The sequence below is a fragment of the Ciconia boyciana genome, chromosome 21 (assembly GCF_034638445.1).
Source record: "Ciconia boyciana chromosome 21, ASM3463844v1, whole genome shotgun sequence".
NCBI lineage: Eukaryota > Metazoa > Chordata > Aves > Ciconiiformes > Ciconiidae > Ciconia > Ciconia boyciana.
The window spans coordinates 5,032,960-5,058,720 of NC_132954.1; the positions used below are offsets into that span (position 1 = coordinate 5,032,960).

Below are 25,761 nucleotides of genomic sequence, written 5' to 3' on the forward strand. Positions count from 1 at the left end.
GAGGGCGGTAGTTGGAGAAACCTCCTTCATTGTGATTTCCAGCTTGTTCTGGCACAGGGAGCATGTGCCTGGGCTTGTCAGGTGGCTGGGTCTTACCTAAGATGGAGATAACTGTAAAGAGTTCCTTGCCAGTTCAGGGGGCATTTCACTACATTAATCAGTATTCTGAGGTGTCAGAGCTTCACAGAGCTCCTTGAGCTGCCAAAATGCTGTAATCCCACTTTTCCATTACCATCCTAAAACAAACAGATGCTTTTAGGGGGTGAAAAGTTTAGTTTATTTAAATTTTTGTTGTTTCCAATTTGTACATATACCATCAGTAATTGACAATTTGAAGTCGAGTATACACAATTGTAACTGGGCTACAGCTCATCCACTGGTGAAGGAGCAGGTCACAAAGACTCAAGTTTCAAGACCGCCAATTCTATCTTATTTGGAGCAACAGATTTGTAAACATTCAACCAGCTGCCAATGCATTTTGAATGTACAGAAAGACATCACAAAGAACATTTCACCATCTGTGAAACTCCCTTTCAAGTTAAAGCACTTTTTTAGTAATTATTTTTATGTAACCCTGGATTCTGTTATCACAGTTCAGTTGTTTCTGTCACAGGATCAGCTGAATTGTGACAGCACTGAAAGCTGCATGCTGGCAACTGCCCCATCCCCATTCTGAAGTTGACAGATTTTAGCAAATATTGGGACAAAATAATGTAGCATTGATTCATTTTAGAAACATTGTTATAATACTTCAGTTTCATCAACCACCTAAACTCAGCCATGTGCATTTCCCGTGAAACATCCAATTTGATTTTGAACACCTTAGTTTTCATCAATACGCACCTCTCCTGTACATTCACAATGTGAGTATCTGAAACTTGAGCAGCTTTTTTTTTTTTTAGTTTTTCATTTTATTAAAAAATTCTAAATAAGCCTCTTTTGCACTGAGTTTACTTTAAAAATGAGATTACAACCAAGTAAAACGTGCATTTTCACTGTATGTTAAGTGCAAGGGCACAGCCACAAATGTCTTTTTTTTTTTAAAACAAAATATCTTTTTTTAAATCAGGCCACGTACTCAACATGGTCATCTTACATTCAGCAGTTTTGTACTAAAAATACCTCTGTGCAGGAAAGCCCAGCGTAAATTTACATATGCTACAAAGTTTTACATTTATTTACATGGCTCTGTCTTCCCTACGAAAACATTTTAATACCTGCCACAAGCTACTGTAACTTAAGACAATTATTACAGGGTAACCAATTTAAGACCAATCTAAGGAACTACACCTTTTTCACAATTTTAAAAACAGATACAAAAATGTCTTTTAGAACTCAGCAGTGCAATCTGAATACAAAGGATTTTTTTTTAGAGTTTTTTGGCAGTCATCTGGCAATGCAGCATCTGGTTGGCACAGTCTGACTTGTGGAGATAGCAATGAAGTATTGCTAGAGCTGGAGAGCAACAATTACACGTTTGCCTCATGCGTTCTTCCATCTTTCTAAGAACATGCACCAATACGTTTCCTAGATCTCAGTTTTAGTCACAGGCTTGAAATGCTTGTCTGACAATTCAAGAGTACCAAATAAAGCCCGCAGGTATAAACAAGAGAATAATCTGCATTTTGCCTAGTGCCTAGGTGGACGTCTCTGCTCAGCAAATCTGCTCTGCAGAGCTTTTATTTAACAAATTTTATGCAAGTTTGAAAAGCAGCACAGTACCTGACTAAAGCTTTCAGTGTGTTTTTTTTCCAGTTAATGCTGCATTCAGTTAGGTGAAAGCTGGTTTTCTAACACCATACCAACAAGTAGTCATAATGCCAATTTTGGGAGACAGTCCCGTTTACTCTTAGAATACGTGGTGACCGTTCAGGATTTGATTAGCTTGATTATAGAGAAAATACCCATTTCACAGTGAACACAGCACACAACTTTTGAGGTAAAACATTAGGGGAATGTAATCTTCCACCCCCTTCTCTTCCAAGTAACTAATTACATGCAGCAAGAACATCTAGTTCTGTACACCTGTGCATCTGGAGTTAGGAATAGCAACTCTCAAATTTGAAACCCTGTAAATTTAAATAACTTTAAAAATATGAAAAGTTGCATCTCAAGCCTGGACTTTAAGTAATGTTTTAAGCTGAAATGTCATTATTTCCTTATCAGAAGGTTTAAAAGAAACAGGTACCCAGTGGCTTGGTGGCTTAGGAAGAACACTTGGTGAGGGTGGCTCACTAAATTTTGCTCCAGCATAGTTCTGATTGGTTTGAGGTGTGAAAAACAGGTTGCGATTCGATAAAGTAGGACTCCAATTTTGATTACTGGGGAAGTGAACATTGTTCTTTCCCCCTTTTTGCATGGCCTGCCATGCACCAGATGATGAGTTGCATCCATGTCCTCTTTCTTTCTTCATATAGGTCTTCATCTGCGAATTCTGGTCTTTATTCTTCTGCCTGTTTTTAAGTTGTTGATGGTTCTTGGTGGTATTTCTAGACTGGGGAACTGGAATGTTGAATCTTTCTCCACCACCCATCTTCAACTTAAATGTCACCTGTAAAAACGGGAAAAAGTCGGGAGTTTGCATTACTGCTTTTTAAAAAAAAAAACAAACAGAAAATATTTCAGAATGTTTAGATTCTAAGCAAGGGGACTGAAATCAATCTAACCAAAACTCGTATCAATTGAAAGTAGTGTTTTTTCTCCTTTACTGGATGCCACTTCAATAACACCTAAGAACTTTGCTGACACACTCATGAGAACTGAATTATAATGCAGCATATCTTCCGAGTGGGAGATTACTGACTCTACAGTAGCTTAACAATTCTGCTGCTGATACCAATCCATTCTTCCGGAATTGTACCCCAGTCCCCTTATCAACAGGCACAGCTTTGTCTACTTAGTTATGAAAACGCTGGTCCTCCAGGCAGCCCAACTACTAAATACATGTGAAACACAATGTTGCTCGCAAAATACAATGCCAAATTTAAGGTGTTAGTACTTAATCCTGAAAACATTTAAACCAAGCTTGTTACACCTAAAGATCTGGGCAAAGTTTGCACTGATAAAGCCACTCCCCAGTCTTTCTGGTAAGTCCAAGAATTACTCTGATAAACCCAAAATGAACTGAAAACAACCTCAGATGAAAAGCAGCCATCTGTAACTGAACTTCCAAAGCAGACAGCCAGATACTATCACACAGTACTTAGCACCTTCAGAATACTGTTCCTCTCCCACCTCCATTTACCTTTCAGTTGTCTTCTCAGATTCCACACTCTCCACCTCTTGCCCCCTTTCTTGCTTCCAAGCCTGAAAGAGTAGGTGCTGCCTTTTGCTGGATTCCTTCCTTTGGCTAGGAATAGAAGTTTTCATGGGCTGATCTGCTGTTTTCAGCCGCGTAGCCGAGCCCAACATCGGATTCTCGGCACAAAAGCTCCAAGGGAGAAGTCCCACTGCATAAATGAGAATGAAGTTTCAATTTAGGTTAAGGAAACACTTATTTCCCTTTCAAATGCGGGGGGGGGAGCGGCGGGGGGGGGGGGGGGAGGTGAAATAATTCGGAGAATTCATAAAGTCAGTTGTGTCTCTTATTTGTTAAAGATTACAATATACTTCAAACTTAAAAAAAAACCACCACACCAAAAGACATGGCAGTATTTATCTTACTCTATATAAACTTCACCATCATACTTAGCATTTCACAAAGAACAGCATTTTTATCATGCTCTCTCTATATATGTAAGTATTTTAATAGGCAAGCAAGAACCTTATACTTTTTTTTTAAAAGAGAAAAAAAGTCAAAGACAATGGAAAATACTTTGGGATGAACTCTTAGGGAACTAGCGCTTCAGTGCATCACTCGAGCACAAAGAAACCCTGAAAACTACCCCTTAACAACTCGCCTACCTAACTGTGGGACCAGAACAGGAAAACACCGCCCAGAATTACTGCCCACAGAAACTACCCCCAAGTGTCCCAACACTTCCCGTGAAACCAATCACATCCCCAAACCCTCTCCAGCAATTACAACAGAACTCCATTTCTACTCGGTCAGCTGTTTTTTTTCACCTTCGTTACTAATTTCTTATTATTTTAATTCCTTATTAACTCTTAAAATAATTTCCTGTTTAGCCCATGGCTCATCCTCTCCTGAAATCTTTTTTAGGATTTTAATCTTAAGGCACTCCAGTCTATTCACCTCCCCCTAATCGATGTGTCACTCTTCAGAGTCATCAGCACCCCCAGCCCACCTCTCCCCAAAAGCTCCACGAAGAGCCGCCCATCTTCATTTCCAGCTTTCGCCTGGTTGTGACTAGAAGTAAGGGCCGAGGTAACGTCATTAGCACAAACCAAGCTGCTGTTTGCTCCCACCGCAGCGGCCCTCACAGGCTCGCGCTTGTCAGAGCTCCGTCCGTTCATCTCCAAACTGTCTCTCTTCTTATGTTGCCTACAGCCCCCGATCCCTCGTCCCGCCTGACCCCGCAGGGAACCGGGAACCCCCGTCCCCACCTCCCCAACAATGGAGCAGCCCAGCGAACACAACATGGCGGCGACAGCGCCCGGCCCTTCCCGCACCGTTCCTCCCTTACCGACTTCTGTCCGTCTCGTTCGCCCACAAGCACAGACACACACACACGGGTCTTTAGGAACCGACCCCGCTGCTCCTCCGCCGTCACTCTCCGACACCCCACCCCCCCCCCCCGCAAAGCACAGCCCAAACCGCTCCACCAACGCCTGCTGCTGCCCCTCTAGCTCCCACACAAAATGGCGGCCGCTTCCCTACGCCGTATAACACCCTCACTCTCCTCCCCCCTCCCCAGACCACCCTGCTCCAGCCAATAGGAGCGCGCCGCCTGCTCCGTCCACCAATGCGAGCCAAGCCCCGCCTGTTGCCGGGAGGGGACGGGGCAGACTGGCCGCCGTGGGCGGGCGGGGCCGCCGTTTGAATCTCCTCAGCGCAGGGCAGCTCGGGAGCGCGGCCGCCCCGGGCCGGGGCCCTTTGTCCCGGGGCCGGCCCCTCCGCCGGCCGGCGTCCGCGGCACGGCCCGAGGGTCCCCGGGCTGCGCTCCCCAACCCCCCGGCCACGCAGCCAGCTTCCCCCCTCGCTCGGGAATTAGCACAACAGAAGGAGGGGGATGGCCGTGCCAGCTGCCGCCTGGGGCTTCAAAGAGGTAAAATAATTAACACACACCCACCCCACCCTCCCCCGGCTGTGAGAGGGTCCCCGGGAGCGGGGATTCACTGAACAGAGGACAAAGAGCAAAATCCAGGCCCGCAGAGATCCCCTGCAGCTTTCAGATCGCCAAACGGAGTATCTCCGAGTAAAGGGTTCCTCGAGCCCATACCCCACACCTGCATTTATTTAAATTAAATAATTTTAAAAATTATTACAACTAATTTAGAGGCATTTTCAATGTCAAAATGTAGGGAAATGCGTGAAGGGAAAAAGCTTCCACAGTTTTAAACGACTGTTGTGGGAAGGGATTCAAACCTGCCGAGCCCCTGGCAGTGGCTGCTGTCCGTGTTTATATTCACAGACTCTTATCTTGCCTCAAGGGATCGTTTACACTGAAACCCAGGAGATTTGGCCTTTACCGTGTACAGGCTGAATGAAAATTAATACATACAGGAAACCTGCACACTCTGAAGAGAGCTCAGGCTCCCTGTACAGTCAAGCACTGTACACCACATTAAGGACCAAAAAAGAAATCCCAAAAGAAAATTGAAAGCTCCTATTTCAGTTTGCTGGGGGAAAAAGTACTTAAAACCAACACAGGAACATTCCAAGGTTTTATTTTGAAGAGAAGCCTTGAAGAGTTCATTGAGGCACCCTGCATTTTTAGCTACAGAATGGAAAAATTACTCTTTCCTCCTTCATCTGTAAACCATTTAAACAGCTGGTTTCTTACTGACCAGCACCTGGTTTTACAGGGCTCTGACCCATCATAGGGTCTTCAGGCACTAAGAGGACAAAGGTAAGCACTCTAAAGAGAAGCTGCATCTTTAAGAAGTTTGCACTTCATTATGCAGTGTTATTGAAAAAAAACATGCTATGTTTTAATATGCAAAATGTGTTGACATAACCAAGCCCAGACCTTTGTTCATGTTCTTTATTGTATGTTTGCACAAACCAAGTTGAGATTAATTTGTTTTCCTCCCTTTGCTCTGTATTTCTTGGCACAATGTTATGGCTAAGATCCTTTCGGTAGCTTTCATTTAGATAGAAGACAACAATATCTGCTGTAACCAAACACTTAAGCCTTTAAATTCCACCAGTTATCTCAAACAACTCTTCTACAATGCACATCAGCAGATTTTTGCTTTGGTTCTATCTTTAGTGTGTTTATATCTGCTAAAACATCATCTCATCCCAGTGTATAGATGTGTTTAAGTCAGGACATGTCACAGATTTAGAAATAGCATTTTGCTGGCTGCAAGTGTGCTCTCTTAGCTAGGGAGCCAAACAGCCATGTACTTTTCAATTCAGATCAAGGATGACACAAGGTCTGGCAGTTTTTCCTCACTATGTTTTAGATATTTCAAAAAAAACATCTTGTCTTTCAGAATTGGTTTTGGGGTCAGGCTGACATTTAGCCAGAGGGGAGCAGGAAACATAAGTGATAAACTAATCCTGTACTTGTCAGAAACCATTTCACTGAAACACCAGGAAACCAGTTGAATGCTACAGTAAATTGTGTCATTCAGAGTTCAAGTAAGAACACAAGGGGTATTTTTTAATCAAAAGGGCAGGCAGTGCAGAATGTCCAAATCATCCAAATCACCACAATGCCCAACTTGCAAGCAAAGAGAAAATTACCCATACATCACACTTCAGCAGCTAAGACCTTGGGCAGGTTTACTCTCCTGCAGTGAAAGAAAAGGAGCTATTCCCACAGCTACAGTAACCCTAACATGTACAGAAGCACTCAAGTGCCTGCCATGTGCTGGACTGCATGTCCTGAAGACACAGCACAGACTCAGTCCCAGGGTTTGGTCTTGATTCCTTATCATCAAGATCTGAGATGCCTTCAAGAGAAGCTATGTCACTCCCTCAAATAATGATTTTTAAACCCTCTTTCTTTTTTTAAATGGCCTCAACACAGGACTTCTTGTTCCAAAGCCTATGGCTCTATATTCACCTCAGTTACTCATGGGCAGACTGTCCAGGCTGCAGCGAGATGTGAGCTGCCTCCAGGAGCAGCTCATGCCCACCATTCATGCCATGCAGCCCTCCATCTGCTAAAGACAAGGTCCAAGAGGCAGTGCCCTCAAACACACTGCTTGAACAGGGTAGTACCTCCAAACCTGACTTTGCTGTGCATTGCCACGTGGCAACAGACTCAATGACCTCAGCTCCACTACACCTTTGCTACATGTTCTTATAACCTATTGTACATAGTTTTTCTATTGTGCAAGTGTCTGCTTGGTCTGGATTATTCTGCTTCCTTCAGGTAATCCAAGGCTGACTGCAATAACTACTAAGTTTCATCATGTTCCCAGTTTCTTCAGTAGGACCTACGTTACTCAAATCCTCCTCTCAGCCCCCCACCATACTTTTGCTGCCACAGTGACAACTACTCAAGGTTTTCCCTAGCCACTATTATTTTTCACTCAGCATCTCCATTCCCTCTCAAAGCAAGTGTTAATACCAGCCCAGGGAAGCAGGTCCATCTGTGCCAGCATTACAATAACTAACCATTTGCACAGAAGTTCCAGTGAAGACAAAGTCCCCAGAGCTTCATTAGCCCCAAACTGAAATGCTTCCACCTGTGATCAAGATGCATGTAACCATGCACATATTCATGCCAGAGCATTTCAGTGGAACTACTCACTGATGGATGCTGCAGGAAGCAAGCAGCACAGATGAGTCATTTGTTAAGTCAATAGTGAACCATTGCCCCAGTTTTAGTCACAGGTGACAAGCTTCCAGTAGCACACAATTTTTAGAGCCATGAAAAGTAAACACCTTGGGGTTACTAAGAGTCCCATGACACACTTGAGACTAGTTGGATGTTTCCATCCAAGCCAAACATTAACCAGGGTAACAATCTACCTAAGTTTTCCTCATGTGGGAAGTGTGTTGAGTTTGTATTTTCTTAAAAATCTGCACAAAAGTATTGAGCAAAGAGTAACATTTAGAATAACTTTTATTCTGTTTGGCAGAGGACCCCTGTTTCTTGATCAAATAAAGCTCAGGAAATCCATAGCAGTGATCTACAGGAACTAGGTGGATATTTGAATGTCTCCAGAGTAAATAGAGAAGAGGTACCAGGCAAGCACCCCAACAATTCAATAAAACTATGTGCTTTAATTGCTTAAAGCTCCTTATAAGTTCATTGTTAAATAACACAGAGACAGGATACCCAAAGATACTTTCTATATAAGCTGTAGATATGAATTAAGTCAGTGTCCAGCAGTACCCAAGTTGTATCATCTCCAGAATAAGAGTTTCCTCCTCTGCACTGCTGAAACCAGTTACATGCTCAGGAGTGTTTCTGAGAACGTATCTCCTTTGGATGACTGCAGCATGCACATTTGTATATATATGTATACACAGAACACAACAAACTCAACACCAAGAGTAAAAACACCATGGACACACACAGCTCATTGGAGACCAGTTATCCAAGCCCGAGCCTTATGGCCCAGGGGGGTTTAAGAGCTTCTGCTAAAGCAGCTTCATTGCAGCTGATGTCTGAACTTTGTCAGTAAAAGCACATCCAGGCATGACTCCCAAGTCACACCCTGTAGGCTTTCTGTCTCAACAGCTCCCTGTTCAAATCCACACCAGCACTGAGTCACAAAAAGCCTGCAGGAACCTTCAGCCCATTTAAATCAATATGCCTGGTTCACATCCTATCATCAGAAAAAAACATTTCCACCCTCAACCCACCTCACTACACAAGGGCACACAGAGGTGTTTCTCCAGCAGGACAGCTCACCCAGGGCACAGGTACTGCCTTGGGCATAGAGAGGGCAAACTCATCAGGCAAGCCCTGCTTCGCTCACACAAGCTATGCTATACAAGAGAGTAAGTCTGTTTTTTTCTGAGCATTTCCTCTAGGAGGGCAGTATAAAGTCACACTGGCTCTCTGATTCACACCTTATCAAGGTGAGCAGTGCCTCCACCCTCAGCCCTGTCTGGGCCACTCAGTTTTCAAATTCAGCCCCAGCAAACACTAGAGTCAGAGAAATACAAGCAAGTCACTGTCATCCCACAAAGCACAGCCACCCTTTCTGCAAGTGCTGGTGGCTAAGTGCCCCATCACATGAGCTATGCCCTAACAGCAGCCCCAGGGGTTGTTCCCTGCTGCTCTGTGGACACACACTACTACTGAGCAAGACCAAGCTCATAAGCACAGCTTTTCTTTGAGCCTTCCCTCTAGCAGACAGCAGGCCCAGAGCTAGCAGCTCACCAAGACACAGCCCCAGACCATCACCTCTGCAGCCAGAGCTAGTACCTGTGTAAGGTCTGCAGGGAAAGCATCCCATCCAAGGTCATCTCCCCCACTTGCCAGTTCTGCTCAGCCTCACTCACTTAGAGAGATGTGGTACAGCCACTAGCAGCAAGGCAAGAAATACAAATTGCTGCTAAGACTATCCCAAAGAGCTCAACAAAATCCTACACTACTAGCTACATACCAGCTCAGTTGTGCCTGATTGTGCTTCTGGCTTAAATATCATAAAATCAGGTGCACTGAATTCAGGCAGCCCCACCCAATTGAGAGCAAGGCCATTTAAAGCCCACCCAGCCAAGGCAGTCCCTTAGAGCCCTCCTTCAGGGCTGGTGCTCCTTTAATTCCTGGTAGTTATGTGTGGACTACTTCTGCTCAGTGCCAGCAGGCAAAAAGGCAAAAGCAGAACATGACCTTTATGGGAATGTAAAGCTGATCATTGATCCCAGATGTTGACCCTGGGTATGGGGGGTTTCCCAAAGCAGGGCTGTTCACAGCTGTGTTAGCTGCAGCTGATGCCAAGGGGAAAAATCCAAGCTAGAGAGGAACAAAAAGCCCGTATGTTACAGAAGTCAGCCTTTAATGGTTTTCTTTTACTCTGGTAGGACAATTTTGCTATAAAAGAGAGTCCAGAAACCAAATTACAAGTTTCTAGCCATGCTGCAGTAATAATGTTGCTTTCTTATACTACGCACTCCTTTGACAGAACAGCTCTCTTTGCAGATAGAGGAAACTTGGGTCTATATTTCACAGGATCCTGCTGGATGTGAAGCTGTGACAGAGCAGGGAATAGTTTGGGGCTGAGTGCTGCTTTTCTAACTCAGGACTAGTATAAAGTATCTTTCTGTTTTTCACTAGCTATTTACAGTCTCATATTTGTTCTTGCAAAGGACCATTTGTCAGTTCATGGGAACTGAAATGGAAGCAGGTTTTTTTTGAGACAGAGCTGATAACCTGCCTCTTCTCCTTTGCTTATACAATAGTCCGTGATGCCTTTCATCTTTATTGTGGTTTCCACACGAGATCCAGAGAGGGGCTTTCAAAAACACCCAGCCCTGAGCAGTGTCAAAAGGGTCAGACAGGTCCCAGGTCCCAGCTGTTCCCAAGCACCCCGGTGAGCAGGGGAACCCCTTTTTCCCGGCCAGGGGGCAAGAGGAAGCGCTGGGTTCCCAATTCTGCCTCTTTCTCAAGCGTCCGCAGGCCAATGTCCCCACGAGCGTTGCGGGCTCCCCTGGAGAGGGCAGCCGAGCATTGCTGAATGCAGGCGCACGTCTGAGCTCCAGCAGCTGCTGGGAAACTCCTGAGCCACAAATAATGGCAGAGGGGAAATATGTGAAACAAAGATTTGGAGAGCTGGAGATGTAACTGCTATTCAAAACCATCGCGAATCCATCGAATGGGGGAACTGGGATCCAAGCAGGAGGGAAGGTTGAGTTCCTGCTTGGGAGAAGACAGGTTGATGGTGCTGGGATGGGCTGTGGGAGGAGGTTGCAGCTGCTCTGTAGGATGTCAGAGTGGGACCTGCTGTGGGGCAGGGTGCACTCGGGGACTAAGGCGCGTGGCCTTTCCTTTGCAGCCAGCACAGCGTATGCTCCCTGCTACAGGTTGTATGGTCTGGCCCAACCATAATGTGTCCAATTCCTTTGTGATTTTGGGCAAACTTGCATCTAGCCACCGACACGGAGTCTTGAATAACAGGCGATATTCTCCCCAGTGCTCTGGTGTCCCTGCTTTCTAGCAGCAACAGCACAACCTGCAAATAATGAGCTACAGGCTGCTGCTGCCCAGCTGAGGGGGAGAAGTGGTTAGCTGTGAGGAAGGATAGCTGAGAGCAGGTAGAGCAGAGACCTCAGCCTCTGCAGCCTTGGGTCCATCATGACCACAGCGGTGTGATTGTGTAACTTAAGACCTAAAGCCATTTCCTTTCCCTTCCACTTGCTCTTCTGGCATTAGCAGAGCATGTTTCTGTACAGAGAAGTGGCTTGCCCACTTTCTGGGGCACAGAGAGGTGGGATTCTTGCTGTTAATGGGGCTGGCAAACACGCAGGCGGCAAATTTCTGTGCTTGCCCTTAGACCTGCACACAGCTAGGTATATCCAGATTTTTCCATGTCTGTCTCCTAGCTCTTTTCCTTCACCTCCTCTTCCACTTCCCCAAATAAATCAGGAAAAGACCCTGAATGTCTCTTGCCTCAAAGACTGCAGGTACATGGAGGAATTGGAGGGACTGAGCAAATCATTTCAGCGAGTTGGAGGGTTAGGGTGGTTGTGAGATGCGGCACTAGCAGGCGGAAGCAGAACACAAGACCCAGAACAGAAGTGGGGAAGAAAATAAAACCTGACACGCATTCACCAAAAGAATGCAAAAGAGAGCAAGAAACCAGAATGATTTGCACTGATGGATTTCCAGCCCAGGGGAATAAAACAGAATGGTACAAGAAACCCAGATGACACCAGAAGTGATGTGAAAGGAGAGGGAAGCAGGTGCCGTCTGCAGCTGCACAAACTGCCCTGAGAGCTGGAGGGATGGGAAGTCCCCAAGCATCTCCAGCCTGCGATGCCAGCGAGAGGAGGTGAGTGGTTTGCATTTGCTAACCCGTGGGGAGATCCTGCAGCCAAGGATCCTTTTTCTCACAGTAAAACACATCGTACCTTTGAGCCCACGGTGCTGACACACATGCATGCAGACTGGGGAGACTCCGCTGTGCAGGGTTTGTCACAGGGTGTTATTCAGGATAAACTGCAATGTAATGTGTAACAAAGGGTGGGAAAATTGTTTTTTAGGATTAATTCTTTCTTAATGAGAACACGAAAGGTAAGTGTTTAAATAGCAGACTGCAGACTAACTCTTTACAGCTGGTTTTAGGGAATATTAACATTGGCTATGTCAGAGGTATTTCCAAATGTCTCGCAAGCATGGGTATGAGCTCCCAGGCTGAGGGTTCTGCACGAGTTAGTGTATATTATGACTCCGCATGTGGTGGTTTTGGTGGAGTGAGAGAAGCTCTGTTTTGCCATGCTTTGTACCCGAACTGGCATTCGCAGTGCTGCTCTGCACCCACACACCCGTGTGCTTCGAATGCTGTCACCCTGAGCAGTCACACATGGACAGAACTGGACTCCAAAAAGAAATAAAGCATATAATCTTCAGTGTGGCATTTGTGCCAGACAGTTCTTACATCAGGGAGGTAACTCTGCTTGGCGTTATTTAATATGGTTGGAGGGACAAACCGGGATGAACAGCTATGTCCAAAATAATGGCAAAACTTCTGCAACTAAAACAAGAAATCGTATACAAACTAAAATATTTGTAAAGCAAAAGATATTTTGCTTTTTCAGCGAGTGAAATGTCCAAGCATTAATGACAATTTTTGCATAAATCACTTCACGTGTTCATATTAGGCAATCGCTTAAGACATTTTATTTTATTGTAAAGATAAAATCTCTCAGAAATTCTGGTGATGAAATATGCAAGGCCAGCGCTTTCAGAGTGCTGCAGGCACATTGCACTGGCTGATTGCAGCAGGAAAATTTAATTTTACATTATCTAAGCAACTGGTATGTTAACTTATTAATCACAAGGATTCTGAGATGTCTCTGTAAATGAAGAAACCATCCCAAGTGATATCAGAAACTGTACTGCTGCGTGCAAGGCACTGTAAGTCTGACAGCTGAAATCAAGCGCAGCAATGCACTGAAATGGAAAAGGACTTTTTCACTTGTAGATTTAATTTCCACCGAAGCCAGCGGAGTTATTAGGCTGGAGTGTCAGGGCTCACAACCAGATGTAGCAGGGGGAAGGTTTCTCTGCTGCTTCTGGGCAGACTTTGTAGTCAGTGAGGCTGTATCAGAAATATATTGTGTTCCCAAATGTCTTATCTGCATTTTGTTCCGAATAGCTGGGCTTCTTGTTCATTCAATGTGTTGCCTCCATTTGCTGCCTCCTGGGGCTCTGCTATTGTTATTGGCACTGTCTGGGGGTTTCTCCATTGCAAGAGATGGGGTTTCCATTGCTTTATTTTGGCAGAATATTCCCCACCCCGGGAGATCCTGCTGGCAGGAGATGTTTTGCTGTGCTGGGAGGAGAATTAATCCTGTGCAGAGGCCCAGGAAATCCCCGCTTGGCTCCTGTGCCTTCCAGGGACCCAGTCCCCCTGTACCATAGCCTCCTGGCTCTAAAGGAGGGCGAGAAGCCCCTTCAATCTTTCTTGCTGAGCTGAAACGTCAGCCCAGCAGGCAGGGGCTCTGGGCTTGTTGGGCTGGTTGTGGTGGGGATGCACAGCCATGCCTGGGGCTGTAATTCCCAGGGAGGTGGAGATGCTCCCCCTCGGAAGGGGGTTTCCACCCTGGAAGCGGGACTTGCCCCTTGGAGGATGCTGCAGATCAGCTCTCCCCTGGGATCCAGATACGGGCTGGCTTGTTTCCCAGGAGGTGAAGCATGCAGGAGGCATTGGGCATGAACAAACACATGGTTGAATTCAGGAGCCCATCTGACAAGAGAAAAATGTACCCTGGGCAGGAAAAAACAGCCTTATGGCCAAAAAAGAAAAGGGACAGGCAGTGCAAGGAGAGGGGCTCTTGGTACTGCCCATGTTTTCACACTCTGGAGCCTCTGCAGAAGAGATCTTGTGCTGGAGCAAAGCCCCGTGCTTTCCCTCACAGACATGGGAGCTGGAAGGAGGATTTGGGGGAGCTTAGTCAAAAGTGCAAAGAGATTCATCCTTGCCATTCAGCCTGAGACACAACAGCTGCGGGAAGAGAAGGTCTGGGCTGGCTGGCTGATTGCTACGAGCCCAGCACAGTATTTTGAACCTGAGGGCTTATCTGAATTATGTCAGCTTAATGGAGAGAGCTGTACCAGAACAGTCAGTGCAGGAGTTATTTTGCCATTATAACCAAATTCTCTCCCCAAGCAACATAACATGAGCATTTTGCTGGCCTTCAGTCTCTTGCATAGCGTTCAGTACAGTTTCCAAGCTCCTAAGTATCTTGTTTGGACATTGCACAACTGCAGATACTGAGAATTTAGGATGGTCCGGGAATGCTGGCTGCAATTAATAGGTGTCAAGGTGATGCTAGAGTCTGCTTAAGTAAGAGATGTCTTGGTTTGGATGCTGGAGTTTTGGCTGGGGAGTTTTGGATACTCAAGGAGGCAGTTGCTGCCCCGGTGGCCCTTGGTGAGCCCTGAGATATGTTAAAGTCCATCTGTCCGCTAAATCCATCTCTCTCTGGAGGGAGAGATGTTGTCAGGTTTAATAACAGCAGTTAGTAATTACTGCTGCCTTTGTAGTGTTTCTGTGAAGAGCTGCAGGAAACAAGAGTCCTGAGATTAGACTTCAACATCTCCGGCCCAGCGTTATTACCCCATGCCGGAGTCTGATGTAAGAGGAGAGAGGCTTGCTGCAATGCTGAGCCACATTTCAGCCCAAAGTCCAGGACTCCTCCAGTCTGATATGCCAAGAAATGCAAATCAGGGTTGAACTGCTCTGTAACGTGCACCAAACGCCCTGCAACTGCCGATGGTAGAGCCCCGCCAGGCAGGCAGGACCAAAGTGCTGGGGCTCAGGCTCTTCTCCATGAGCTCCTGGGCAGCATCTCAAGTGCTCTGGGGTATTTTGCAACTACTGCGAAACACAGAAACAGTGATGGGTGCCAGGGGGTGGGGGAATCAGCAGGGAAGGAAGTAACAAAGACAGGTATAAAATACGTGTCACTGCTAAGATGTTGCGGACAGAGGTTTCTAGTGTGTTGGTCACGGCTGGCTATTGTCGCCTCTAAAGACAGCTGCTGCCTTTGCTGAATTTCAAAAAACAGAGAAACTGCAGATGGTTGGCTACAGGTACCTGGAGCCCAGCAGCGCAGCAGCCTGGCCCCTGCATCGCCTGGGCGCTCACTCTGCTCCCCGGGTAGCTGTAGTCTTCACACATCCCATCTTCCGCGGCTTGCACGTTTTGGACATTTCCTCTTTTGAAAGAGAGCTGAGGGGAGGGAGAGATGGTGGCTTGTTTGTTCTGAAGGAAAGGGAAGGCTGCCAGCTCAGTGCTTTCCTCCAGCAGCAGGAACTCATGGTCCCATTGCCTGGATGTGGGATCCTGGATACTTGAAGCCAGGCAGATGCTTTCGGGAAGGGGGATCCCCATCCCATGGGCTTTTGCAGCAGGGCGGTATGACCTGCCAGTGCATGGCACTCGGGACATGGCATCTCTCTGCTGATAAGGCAGCTTTAGTGTATCCAACAACTGCCTCTTCATCTGCTGTCTATAACCTGGTCCAGGATAACCTTGTTCCCCCCGTTACACAAGGCAACACAAGGCAGCTGAGCCCTCGATGAAAGTGCATTTGGTTTAAAGCACGAGTATAACTGAGAGCAAGAATAGGAGAAAAATAACATCTGAAGGACAAGCTCATCAGTGTAATGAAGATGAAGGGATTTAAATGCATTAAGCTGCAGAAGTGTAGAGAAAAACATGACTTTGCTGCCACAGAGTGCACTGAGCAGCTCAACATCTGCCTAGAGGAAAATAAGGCATTTCCCTCCATCACATCTCTGCTGAAGCTAAAAATATTCATAAAATTAAGCTAATTCTGGGCATGGACAGGGCGTCTTAGGTTCAAGTGGTCTAAATCCTGCATGTCCCCATTTTTATATCCAACCTGCACTCTAATATTGGTGTAAAACCATAACTTTTAATCACTCTGACCATGGGACAGACTGACTCATGACACAGGGATTATGGGGGGAGAAATGCAACTTTAATGAGGCTGAGCTTTATAAAATGGCAATGGGCAAGCTTAAATATAAAACCAGTCATGTCATTTTGTGTGTTCAAACAGCTTTGGGGAAGAGTAAATGCTTCCAAGTGCACTTTGTGTTCCCAGATGAGCCGCACCGAGTCCCCGGCAGTGCAATATCCCTCGTCCTTCTCCATCCCAGCCATCTCCCAGGGCAGCTCCACTCGCACAGGCTGTTCTCCAGGGCCTGTCCGCAGCCACGGCACAGTGTCACCATGAGCAGTCCCTTCCACCGCTGCTGGCCCTGAGCAGTGAATCTGGGAGGATTGGTAAGAGCTGGCCCAGGATTTGTACAATTCTCAGCGTTGCTGCTTCCCTCTTGTGGTGAGGAAACAGCCCGAGAGACAGACGTGGTATGAATGTGGTATGGACGTGGTACGGACGTGGTACCCATGGGCTGCGATAGACAGGTCTCAGCCAAATCACCCGTGGGACAAAGCCTGGATCTCTGCTGGGAAAGGGTGGAAGCTGGCTCCAGCATTTGGGCTGTGGACCTGAAAGCAGGTCTCCCTGGGCTATTTTCCTTTTGCTTGCCTCCCTCTAAAGAGATGGATGTGTCCCAGGGGGTTGAATTTATTGCTTGTTGTGCTCCTGTAAGTCCCCTTCCCCTTGGTCTTTTTCAGAGCATCTGAAGAAGTGCAGAAGGAAGCAAAAAAGCTCCCTGCAAGTTCCTAGCTCCAGTTAATTACAATGGATATTTGTAAGATACATGAAAACGTCTCCAAATGCAGTGTGAACACCATGGAGTGCTTCATGGTCCTCAGCACGCAAACTCAGAAGATAAGCATTGCCACACTGTGCGGCTTCTTTGGGACACTGTGCATTTTTGAGAACTCTTTGGTGCTGTACTTGATCTTCTCCTCCCCCGGGACCAGGAGGAAGCCTTCCTACCTCTTTATCAGCAGCCTGGCCTTGGCTGACATTCTGGCCAGCATCATCTTCGTCTGCAGTTTTGTTAACTTCCATGTCTTTAATGAAACCAATTTCTCTAAAGAAATGTTCCTGCTGCAGCTGGGAGGGGTGAACACATCCTTCTCTGCCTCCCTGAGCAGCTTGCTGCTGACAGCCCTGGACCGTTACATCTCCATCAGCCGACCATCTGAATACAAGCTCCTCATGACGAGGAAGAGAGCGTGGATAGCCCTGGGGGTGCTCTGGGTGGCATGTGCGACCATTGCTTCCCTGCCCCTCCTGGGCTGGAACTGCTGCATGCTGAATTCAACCTGCTCCGAGCTGTTCCCGTTTGTGGACAACAACTACCTGTCGAGCTGGGTCTGCTTCGTCATGGTCCTGCTGGGGTTTATCATCTACGCCTATGCGCATGTGCTATGGAGGGCTCACCAGCACACAGCCTACATGGAGAAGCGCCAAGTGCAGGTGGGAAAGCAAAACACCAGGATGAGGATGGATGTAATGCTGGCCAAGACCCTCGTCATGGTGCTGACTGTCCTCGTGCTGTGCTGGTCTCCGGTCCTCGTTCTCATGATCTACAGCATCTTTGCCAGGCTGAGCAATCACCTGCGCAAGGTCTTTGCCTTCTGCAGCACCCTCTGCCTACTCAATTCCATGGTGAATCCCATTATTTATGCCCTGCGGAGCAAAGAGCTATATTCCTCCCTGAGGATGGTCTTTTCTCGGTTCAGGAGGCAGCTGAAGGCCTCTGAGGAAAGCCCAGAAGGAGAGAGCACCCACAAGTCCTCCATGATAGAGACCATCTGTGAGGACATGCGTGTAACATAGGGAGGCAGCCATGGAAAGTCCGCACTTGGGTTAGCAGAAACAGTCTGTATCACTTTTTCTTTTCTCTTCTTATGGAGGCCCTGGGAGATGAGGGATCAGATAGATGCCTTTCATGGAGCCACCTCCTGCTGGTGTTATTCTTAGATGCTGGGACATAAAGTGCAGAGACTTACACAGGCAGCTGGTCCCCCAGCTGCAGAGATACCAGTGCCACATCAATGTGCCAGCCATGAGGCAGCGGATAATGCCATGCCCCAAAACAGCAGATCCTAATATTTTATGACAAATCCTCCTGCCTGGCCTCCCGCCTGTCCCCCAGTAACCTCCTAACCCATTTTTCTTACATTCAGCGATGTCTTCCTTACACTCCATAAAACATAGCTAACCTCAAGTAAAACACTCCACAGACCTTCAGGTTCTCTAGAAATCCCCAGGTATCATGTAACTCTCTCTAAACCCCTTAACCGGGCACGGGCAGAGTTGTACAAGCACCATCAGCAAAGCGCTAATAGCACATCGCTACGTAGCAGAGGTACATCTATTTATCCCAGATTTGAATGCCATCCCAGGGTGTTATGTATTAGCAGCATGGTGACAGTAGGTCTTCAGGTCCTGGCAAAGGTGACAGAGAACAACACCGAGTCGTGACGAGCTCCTGCCGACGGTGAATGCCTCGCTGCATCGCGTGGGAGCAGGACCGGCGGCAGCAGGAGGTACCTCGGCCCTTGCTGGGAAAGGTGCAGATGGTTTCTCTGGACTCGCTTGCAGACAGTCCTGGCTAATCGTGTCTCACAGCATTTAGGATCGTGTTGATTTTAGCATCTAATTCTTTACGGAAAATGGAAATGCTCTCACTGTGGCTTATGGATTCCGCCATAGTTGAGGATTTTGAGGCAGACAGGACCTGCAGGCAGCACATTTCTTTCAGCAAATTTAAGGAAAGCTAACCCATGCCACACAGGTGTTTGTTGGATGTTATGTGATTAAACATTAAAGCCATTTTTCAGCCTTTTCTTCTATTGACCTCTGGGGCACAAACTCCTCCAGGCGACAAGTTTAAGCCCAAGCTGGGGCAAATACTCAGATGAGGAACTTATAGATTTTTTTGCATATTACACAAAAGCAGCACCTTTACCTGCAAAACCTGCAAGGAGAGCAAAGCAGGACGGGGCCCTTCGCCAGTGGCCCGGGGAGCAGCAGGGCTCCTGCCGGCTCCCAAAATGCCTCCAGCGGGATAAGCCCAGCCCGGGGCACGGCCGCGAGGCCCTTGGACTCTGCCCTGTTTCCCCAGAGGATGCACCCGTCCCTCACGTGTGGGTTTTGGAGCCAGGCCCTGGGCCTGCTCTGGCTGCATGAAGGGCCAGGGGGAGAGGGGTCTCATGGAGGCTGAGCTGCCATGGGGCCAACCCCACGGGCTCGCTCCCGGCTCCTCACGGGATGGACACAGGGGCTCAAAACGCAGGAAGAGACACACAGGCGTCTAATGTGGGGCAGAGCCGGGCTGGGAAGGCGGGAGGAAGGGGACCGCAGCCTCGAACCGGCGGCCCCTCGGTAGCCATGGCGGCGTCCTGGCGCCGTTGCCTCGGTAGCCATGGCGGCGTCGCGGCGCCGTTGCCTCGGTAGCCATGGCGGCGGTGGCGCTGACGTCACGCGGCAGCATGGCGGCCGGCGGGCTGCTGTGGCTGGCGGCGGCGCTGGGGCCGGTGTTGGCCGCGCCGCGCTACCGCCCGGACTGGGCCAGCCTGGACGCGAGGCCGCTGCCGGCCTGGTTCGACCAGGCCAAGGTGGGGGTGTTCGTGCACTGGGGGGTGTTCTCCGTCCCGGCCTGGGGCTCCGAGTGGTTCTGGTGGCACTGGCAGGGCGAGCACCGCGCCGACTACGAGCGCTTCGTGCAGCGCCGGTACCCGCCCGACACCACCTACGCGGACTTCGCGCCCCGCTTCACCGCCCACGACTTCCAGCCCTGCGAGTGGGCCCAGCTCTTCCAGCGGGCTGGTGCCAGGTCAGCGTCGGGTGCTGGCCAGGGCGGTTGGGGTCCCTGAGGGACGGGGGGTCCCGGAGGGGATGAGTGCCATGTCCGGGTGTCCCTGAGGGTACGGGGGAGCCATTTCTGGGGATCTGTGAGGGGATGGGGGTCCCTGGTCACTGAGCAGATGGGGGAGCCGTGTCTGGGGGTCCCTGAGTGGATGGAAAGGCCTGGAGAGGATGGGGGCTGTGCCTGGGGTCCCCAAGAGGATGCAGGGGTCTCTGAGGGGATGGAAGGGCCAAGTCAGGGGATCCCTGAGGGATTGGGGGTCCCTGAGCAGTGCTGAGGGGTCATGCCCAGGGTGCTGAGCAGATGATGGGTCTTGCTACTTCCTAAGTCTCGATTGTTCATTCTTTTCAGCATTCAAATCCATTAAAAACCTCTGCTATTCTTGTAGTTGCTTCTAAATTTAAAGGGTAATGAAAGAGGGCTCCTCACAGCGTGGTTATTCAGTCCCTTGCTTTTTTAGTGACTGGGTTTGCCAGTGAGGCTGGGGAATATTTTGGGTAGCTCCTTTGTCATCCTGATTGAGTACTTTTTTTTCCCTCAGGTACGTGGTACTGACCACGAAGCATCATGAAGGCTTCACCAACTGGGGGTCGCCCGCGTCCTGGAACTGGAATTCTCTGGATACGGGGCCCCACCGAGATCTTGTAGGAGAGCTGGGACAAGCCCTCAGGGAGAGGTATGGCATTGCCAAACTGTGCTGTTCCTTTCATCTGTGTGCATCAAATTCTCCTGGCTGTTCTTGACAAACGGCGGAAAATTATGAGTTTAATGTGAAAAAAGTAGTGCTTGCAAAGTCATGAAATCTGTGAAATAATAATGCCAGTAATCTAATCTACGACTGGTTCTTAATCCCTACTGCCAGCCTAACTCTTTCCTCTGTGTTTTCTGTCCTTCAGCAACATACGCTATGGACTGTATCACTCTCTGTTAGAGTGGTTTAATCCACTCTATCTAGCTGACAAAGCAAGTGGCTTCAAGACTCAGAACTTCGTTTTAAAGAAGACCATGCCAGAACTTTATGAACTTGTCTTAAAGTAAGAGCTGCAACCGGTTAGGAATCAAGAGCATTTCCTGGTTTCGGTACTGTAGAGAAAGATGCAAAGCAGATGCAGAGAAGAGAGGTGACAAATGTTAATTTTTGCCAAGGCAAATCTGTTTACTTATCGGTAATGATTTGCAGTAATTAGAAAAGGTGTTCACATTTGCTCTGTGGACAGTCTAATTTGTAGAATAAGGTAGGGACAAATTTTTCATGCATGAGTAATTCCCGTTAATACTGCCTTTGAGCAGGGTGGCTTTGAAAGTGGAGCAAGCTGCTTAGTATTTAGTAGAGTAGAAGAGCGGTTTCATTGTGAATTTACATCCTTGCCTTGCTTCCCCTTGTTGACAAAAATACAAGGCTTGGACACGTGTTGCTCAGAATGGCCGCTGTCCCAGCTCAAGAATGTGCCTCATAATTGCCTTTGAGATGCAAACTTCTGCTTTTTCGAAGAATTGCATCCTCTCTTGAGCCGTGATCGCATCAGTCACACAGCAGTTTTTGCTGCTGCAAGAACCTCACTTAAAGCTTTGTCTGAAGGGGAAAGTGATAGCATAAACCTCCTGGTAATGTCAGGCAATAGGAAGAGGAAGTGAAGCTAGACTCCAGGTGCAAAAAACACAGTGCTTCCTTTGTGGTGGGAGAAAATAAGCCATTTTGAAATAACATTCATCTCTCTGTTAGATATAAACCAGATTTGATTTGGTCGGATGGAGACTGGGAAGCTCCGGAGTCGTACTGGAATTCTACCTCTTTCCTTGCCTGGCTTTATAACGATAGTCCTGTCAAGGTATCGCTTTCAGCTGTCCCTCATGGCCGCTAGCATTTCATGGGTATGGAAGGTCTGGCAGCGGTGAGATATGAATGTGATCAAATCAGAAACCCGCTTGACAGATGCCAAATGTGCTTTATTCTTTCACAAAAAATAAGAAGCCTACACTGTGCTCCTGTGAGAAGATTCTAGTGTCCTTTAGAGCACACGTGTGGGAGGCTCAGAGGCCAGGAACCTTGTTGCCTGAACTTCTACCCGAGTGAATAGAGAGAGGTTCTCCCAGAGAGGGATTCAGCCTTCTCTGGAGGATCCTCTCTCTCTTTCCTTTGATTACACAGGGGGTTTTAGGTGCTTACCTCCTAACTTAGATGCCTTTGCTAACTTAGGAGGGATGAGTGAAAAGTCCAGGACAAAACATTCTCCCTACTGAACTGCGTTTCTTCTTTCAGGACACTGTTGTTGTTAATGATCGTTGGTGTAATAACTGCTCTTGCCATCATGGAGGTTACTACAATTGTGCTGACAAATACAAGCCAGGGACCCTACCAACTCACAAGTGGGAGATGTGCTCCTCCATTGACAAGCTTTCCTGGGGCTATCGAAGCAACATGAACGTTGCTGAGTTAATGGATGAAGCAAGTATCATTGAGGTAAGAAATCTGAAATCAAAATAACAGGTGTGGGGGAGTTACTGAGAATTAGAGGTTTCCTTCATCATCCTACTCGCAGAAGCAGTTGTCAAGTGTTTTGTACAATCAGGCTGGAGTTAAAGGAGCAGTTGAGGACAAAGCCCTCCTCAGGTTTCTTTGTTGTCAGAGGTGAAGATAATGCAATTTGTTACCTTGGTTTGTCTGTCACAGGAGCTAGTGCAGACTGTGAGTTTTGGAGGCAACTACCTTCTCAATGTGGGACCTACAAAAGAAGGGGTGATTGTTCCCGTCTTCCAAGAAAGACTTCTGGCCCTTGGGAGGTGGCTGGACACTAACGGGGAGGCAATTTATGAATCGAAGCCATGGAGAGTACAGATGGAGAACAGCACAGACACGGTCTGGTAAGGACTCCGTTGCTCAGTACCATCTGGGCTGGGACTTCCAGAGCTGATGTTTCTTTCTTATTTGTTCTTAAATTTGGTACACTCTGAAGTGTTACCATCAGATGCAGATGGCATTTAGGTAATATCCTGCAATGGGAGTGCTCAGTTACTGCCCCAGGGTGTTACCTAAGGAATATCTTGCTTGAAAGAAGAGAATAAAGATCAGGACTTCATCTGTCTTGCTTTATTGGGAAAAAAACAACTCTTCCTTTAAAAAATTTTCCATGCTGCTGCTGTCAGGACTGTTTAAGTAGTCATCCTGGCTAGTTTGAATTGCACAAATGTAGTTCATCTAAATGCATACAGTTTGTAAATGTAGTGATATTTGCTTTTAAGCTGTTATATAATAGTACTAATCACTGTTACCCAACTGTTAGATTTGTACTGACTGAGAAGGGCATAGTGAGTCAAGAGCCAGAAATTGCTACAAAACGGAGTTATTTTTTTTCCTCAAGTGTGCCCAAGCGTGTTCAGTCTAGAAACGCAGAGCAATGATCAGGATAAGACAGCGTATCCGCTCTGTTGACCACAAGCTGAGGCAAGGACAGATCGACAGACGACATTTGCTTTTAGGAAGCACACACGGACTTTGTTTGGGTTTCATCAGCCGGTGCTGACTGCCTAAACGGTGGGTCCAAAGTGACAGATTTTGGAATGAGGGGAACGTAGGTGACCCCTGTGTGGTGACAGTAGGCAAGCCAGTGTTCTCGTGCTGTCTGGAAAGGTCAAGCTTGTGTCTGGTTCCCTCTCTTATGGGGCTCTTCACCTTGCTGAACTCTTCCTCTTAGGTACACTTCTAAGGGACCAGTTGTCTATGCCATCTTTCTGATCTGGCCTCGGGACAACATTTTGGAGCTGTCCTCGCCCTCTCCATCCCCAGCCACACAAGTAAGGAACTTGAAAGAAAGATAACGCACTCTGAGAGCCTGCCTTGGGCACATGTGGGCTGGGAAGGCCCAGGCTGACTTCATTTGGAAACTGAGGAGAGTGTGGAAGTTGTCATCCCGTACTTCTTGTTGTGGGGTGCTCTGGCCTCCCTCCAGATCCTTGCAGCATCCCAGGTTATTCTCCAGGCTTTAGCTCACTGTTAACACAGAACATTGGATAGGACTTGCCAGGACAGGCTCATAGTCTGCCATAAAATAGGCAGAGACACTTCTCCCCCCGAGTATTTTGATCCTATTGACACAGGGAAGTGAAGTAAATAACAAGCCTCACACATAGAAGGGATCACTGGTATTGCATCTCAAATTCAAATCAGGTACACTGACCCGCTAATTGTAAATGTAATTGTGACGCAAATGCTAGAGTGCCCTTTGCTCTGAACAAACAGAGGTAAAGCCTTCTCAGTTAAAAAAAAAAAAAACAAAAAACCAAACAACAAACTACAGTCAAACGTTTGGCCCCAAAATATCCTGTGTGTTGCCTTTTGTGCACTGTGAGTGATGGGTGGAAATGTGCAGGACTGCTTTGAACGTGTGGGAAATGCTGTACAGAGACTGCAAATGTGTTTTGGGGTGTTCAAATGGGAAGTACCTGTGTGAGCTACAACTCAGTGATTCCCTTGCCCTCCTCTGCAGGTGACAATGTTGGGTTTTGCAGGGACTCTGAAGTGGCAGAAATCCCCAGGTAAAGGACTGCTCATAACTTTGCCCTACATGCTTCCATCTCCTCTACCTCCTCAGTCTGGCTGGACTGTCAAGCTTGAGGGTGTGAAATGACGGCTGCGGGATGAAGACAGCAGTCTCCCCCTGCCTTTCTTTTAAATTGAGACTAAGGATTTTTCATTTATTGTTGAATAAATTGTTTTTCTCTTCAGATAATTTATCTTCTAATCCCTTTTGTCTGTGATCTGTGTATCAGTGGACCTTGTTTGGCAGCAAAGAACGGACCCCTCCGCTCAGCAGTGGGAAGCTGGGACGTCCTTTGCAGTATTCTGCTGGGACATGACAGCCCGCGAGCCAAACATCTACACTTGGAACAAGCAGATTTTTTGATGTAAAGCTGGGCTTCTTGGAGGATGTTATGGCTTCGCTGCTGTGATGATAGGTGATAATGCTGGACAGACTCAGAGGTGGTGGGAGACTGAACAGAGTTAGTATGGGGCAGTTCAGAGGACCTGCTTCGGGGTGTCAGGGCAGGCCACGTGGCACCCAGGTATTAGTGCTTGAAGCTGCCAAGGGGGTGCGTGTCTGCCAAGGAGGAGATGCACGCATTAACAGTGAGAGGATTTGGACTGTTAGAGCAGCTCACAGGACGTGGAGCAGCGGGAGCTGTATCCACGTTCACGTGTGCGTAGCCAGCGCTGGTGAGCCAGGCTACGCAAGGCAGCCGGGTCCGCACCTCCCAGGCAGGAGCAGGCCCTGCCGCTTCCCTGGCTTAATTACTCATTGAAATTAATTTTGATAACCAATGTGATACTCTTACATGTGGAATCACGAAGCCTTGCATGTGATGAGCATGTTCTAATGAAGACCAACTACAGTGCCATCGCAGATTCCTGAGTATGAGGTACTTGCATAGAAATAGGTACTCGGTAAGATGCGTTGCATTACTTTGTTATTGATTGAAACAATTATGATCACATACTTCCATCATGAATAAATATAATGGAAGCTTGTTGTTTGAAGAGCTCTGGAAGAAATCAGCTATAGAAAATCATAATCTAATACAAATCCATTAACGAACTTTTATTTATATTCTGGTGGAGAGAGCTATAAGCAGAAGAGTTGTTCTTAACATGAATTTAACAGAGAAGCTACTGTTCTGAATCGAACCTCTGACTTCTGCTGTTTCAGTGAAATAAGATTTCCTACATTGATGCTGAACTTCTCTAAAA

At 47.4% G+C, this 25,761-nt stretch overlaps 3 protein-coding genes across 6 annotated transcripts; 2 read left to right on the forward strand and 1 right to left on the reverse strand.

Moving 5' to 3' along the window:
* Window positions 1-253: 253 nt before the first annotated feature.
* On the reverse strand, window positions 254-4,744 carry PNRC2 (proline rich nuclear receptor coactivator 2). Its single transcript, XM_072885401.1, has 3 exons — window positions 4,587-4,744; window positions 3,245-3,449; window positions 254-2,551 (listed from the first exon to the last, which is right to left on the reverse strand). The coding sequence occupies exon 3, from the start codon at window positions 2,531-2,533 to the stop codon at window positions 2,111-2,113; it is 423 nt and encodes a 140-aa protein (XP_072741502.1). The 5' UTR covers window positions 2,534-2,551; window positions 3,245-3,449; window positions 4,587-4,744; the 3' UTR covers window positions 254-2,110.
* Window positions 4,745-4,990: 246 nt separating this feature from the next.
* Window positions 4,991-18,959, forward strand: CNR2 (cannabinoid receptor 2). 3 transcript variants are annotated; one of them, XM_072885288.1, is made up of 4 exons: window positions 4,991-5,168; window positions 11,650-12,024; window positions 16,286-16,512; window positions 16,867-18,959. In XM_072885288.1, exon 4 carries the CDS (start codon window positions 16,934-16,936, stop codon window positions 17,981-17,983), a length of 1,050 nt encoding a protein of 349 aa, XP_072741389.1. In that variant the 5' UTR covers window positions 4,991-5,168; window positions 11,650-12,024; window positions 16,286-16,512; window positions 16,867-16,933; the 3' UTR covers window positions 17,984-18,959. The 3 variants fall into 3 exon arrangements, with proteins under 3 accessions (XP_072741389.1, XP_072741391.1, XP_072741390.1); XM_072885290.1 differs by having other exon boundaries at window positions 16,331-16,512; XM_072885289.1 differs by having other exon boundaries at window positions 11,862-12,024.
* A 661-nt stretch (window positions 18,960-19,620) lies between these two features.
* Window positions 19,621-24,745, forward strand: FUCA1 (alpha-L-fucosidase 1). 2 transcript variants are annotated; one of them, XM_072885286.1, is made up of 8 exons: window positions 19,621-19,985; window positions 20,560-20,694; window positions 20,915-21,052; window positions 21,742-21,847; window positions 22,279-22,479; window positions 22,690-22,880; window positions 23,711-23,810; window positions 24,503-24,745. In XM_072885286.1, exons 1-8 carry the CDS (start codon window positions 19,642-19,644, stop codon window positions 24,641-24,643), a joined length of 1,356 nt encoding a protein of 451 aa, XP_072741387.1. In that variant the 5' UTR covers window positions 19,621-19,641; the 3' UTR covers window positions 24,644-24,745. The 2 variants fall into 2 exon arrangements, with proteins under 2 accessions (XP_072741387.1, XP_072741388.1); XM_072885287.1 differs by having other exon boundaries at window positions 24,525-24,745.
* The last annotated feature ends 1,016 nt before the right edge of the window (window positions 24,746-25,761 follow it).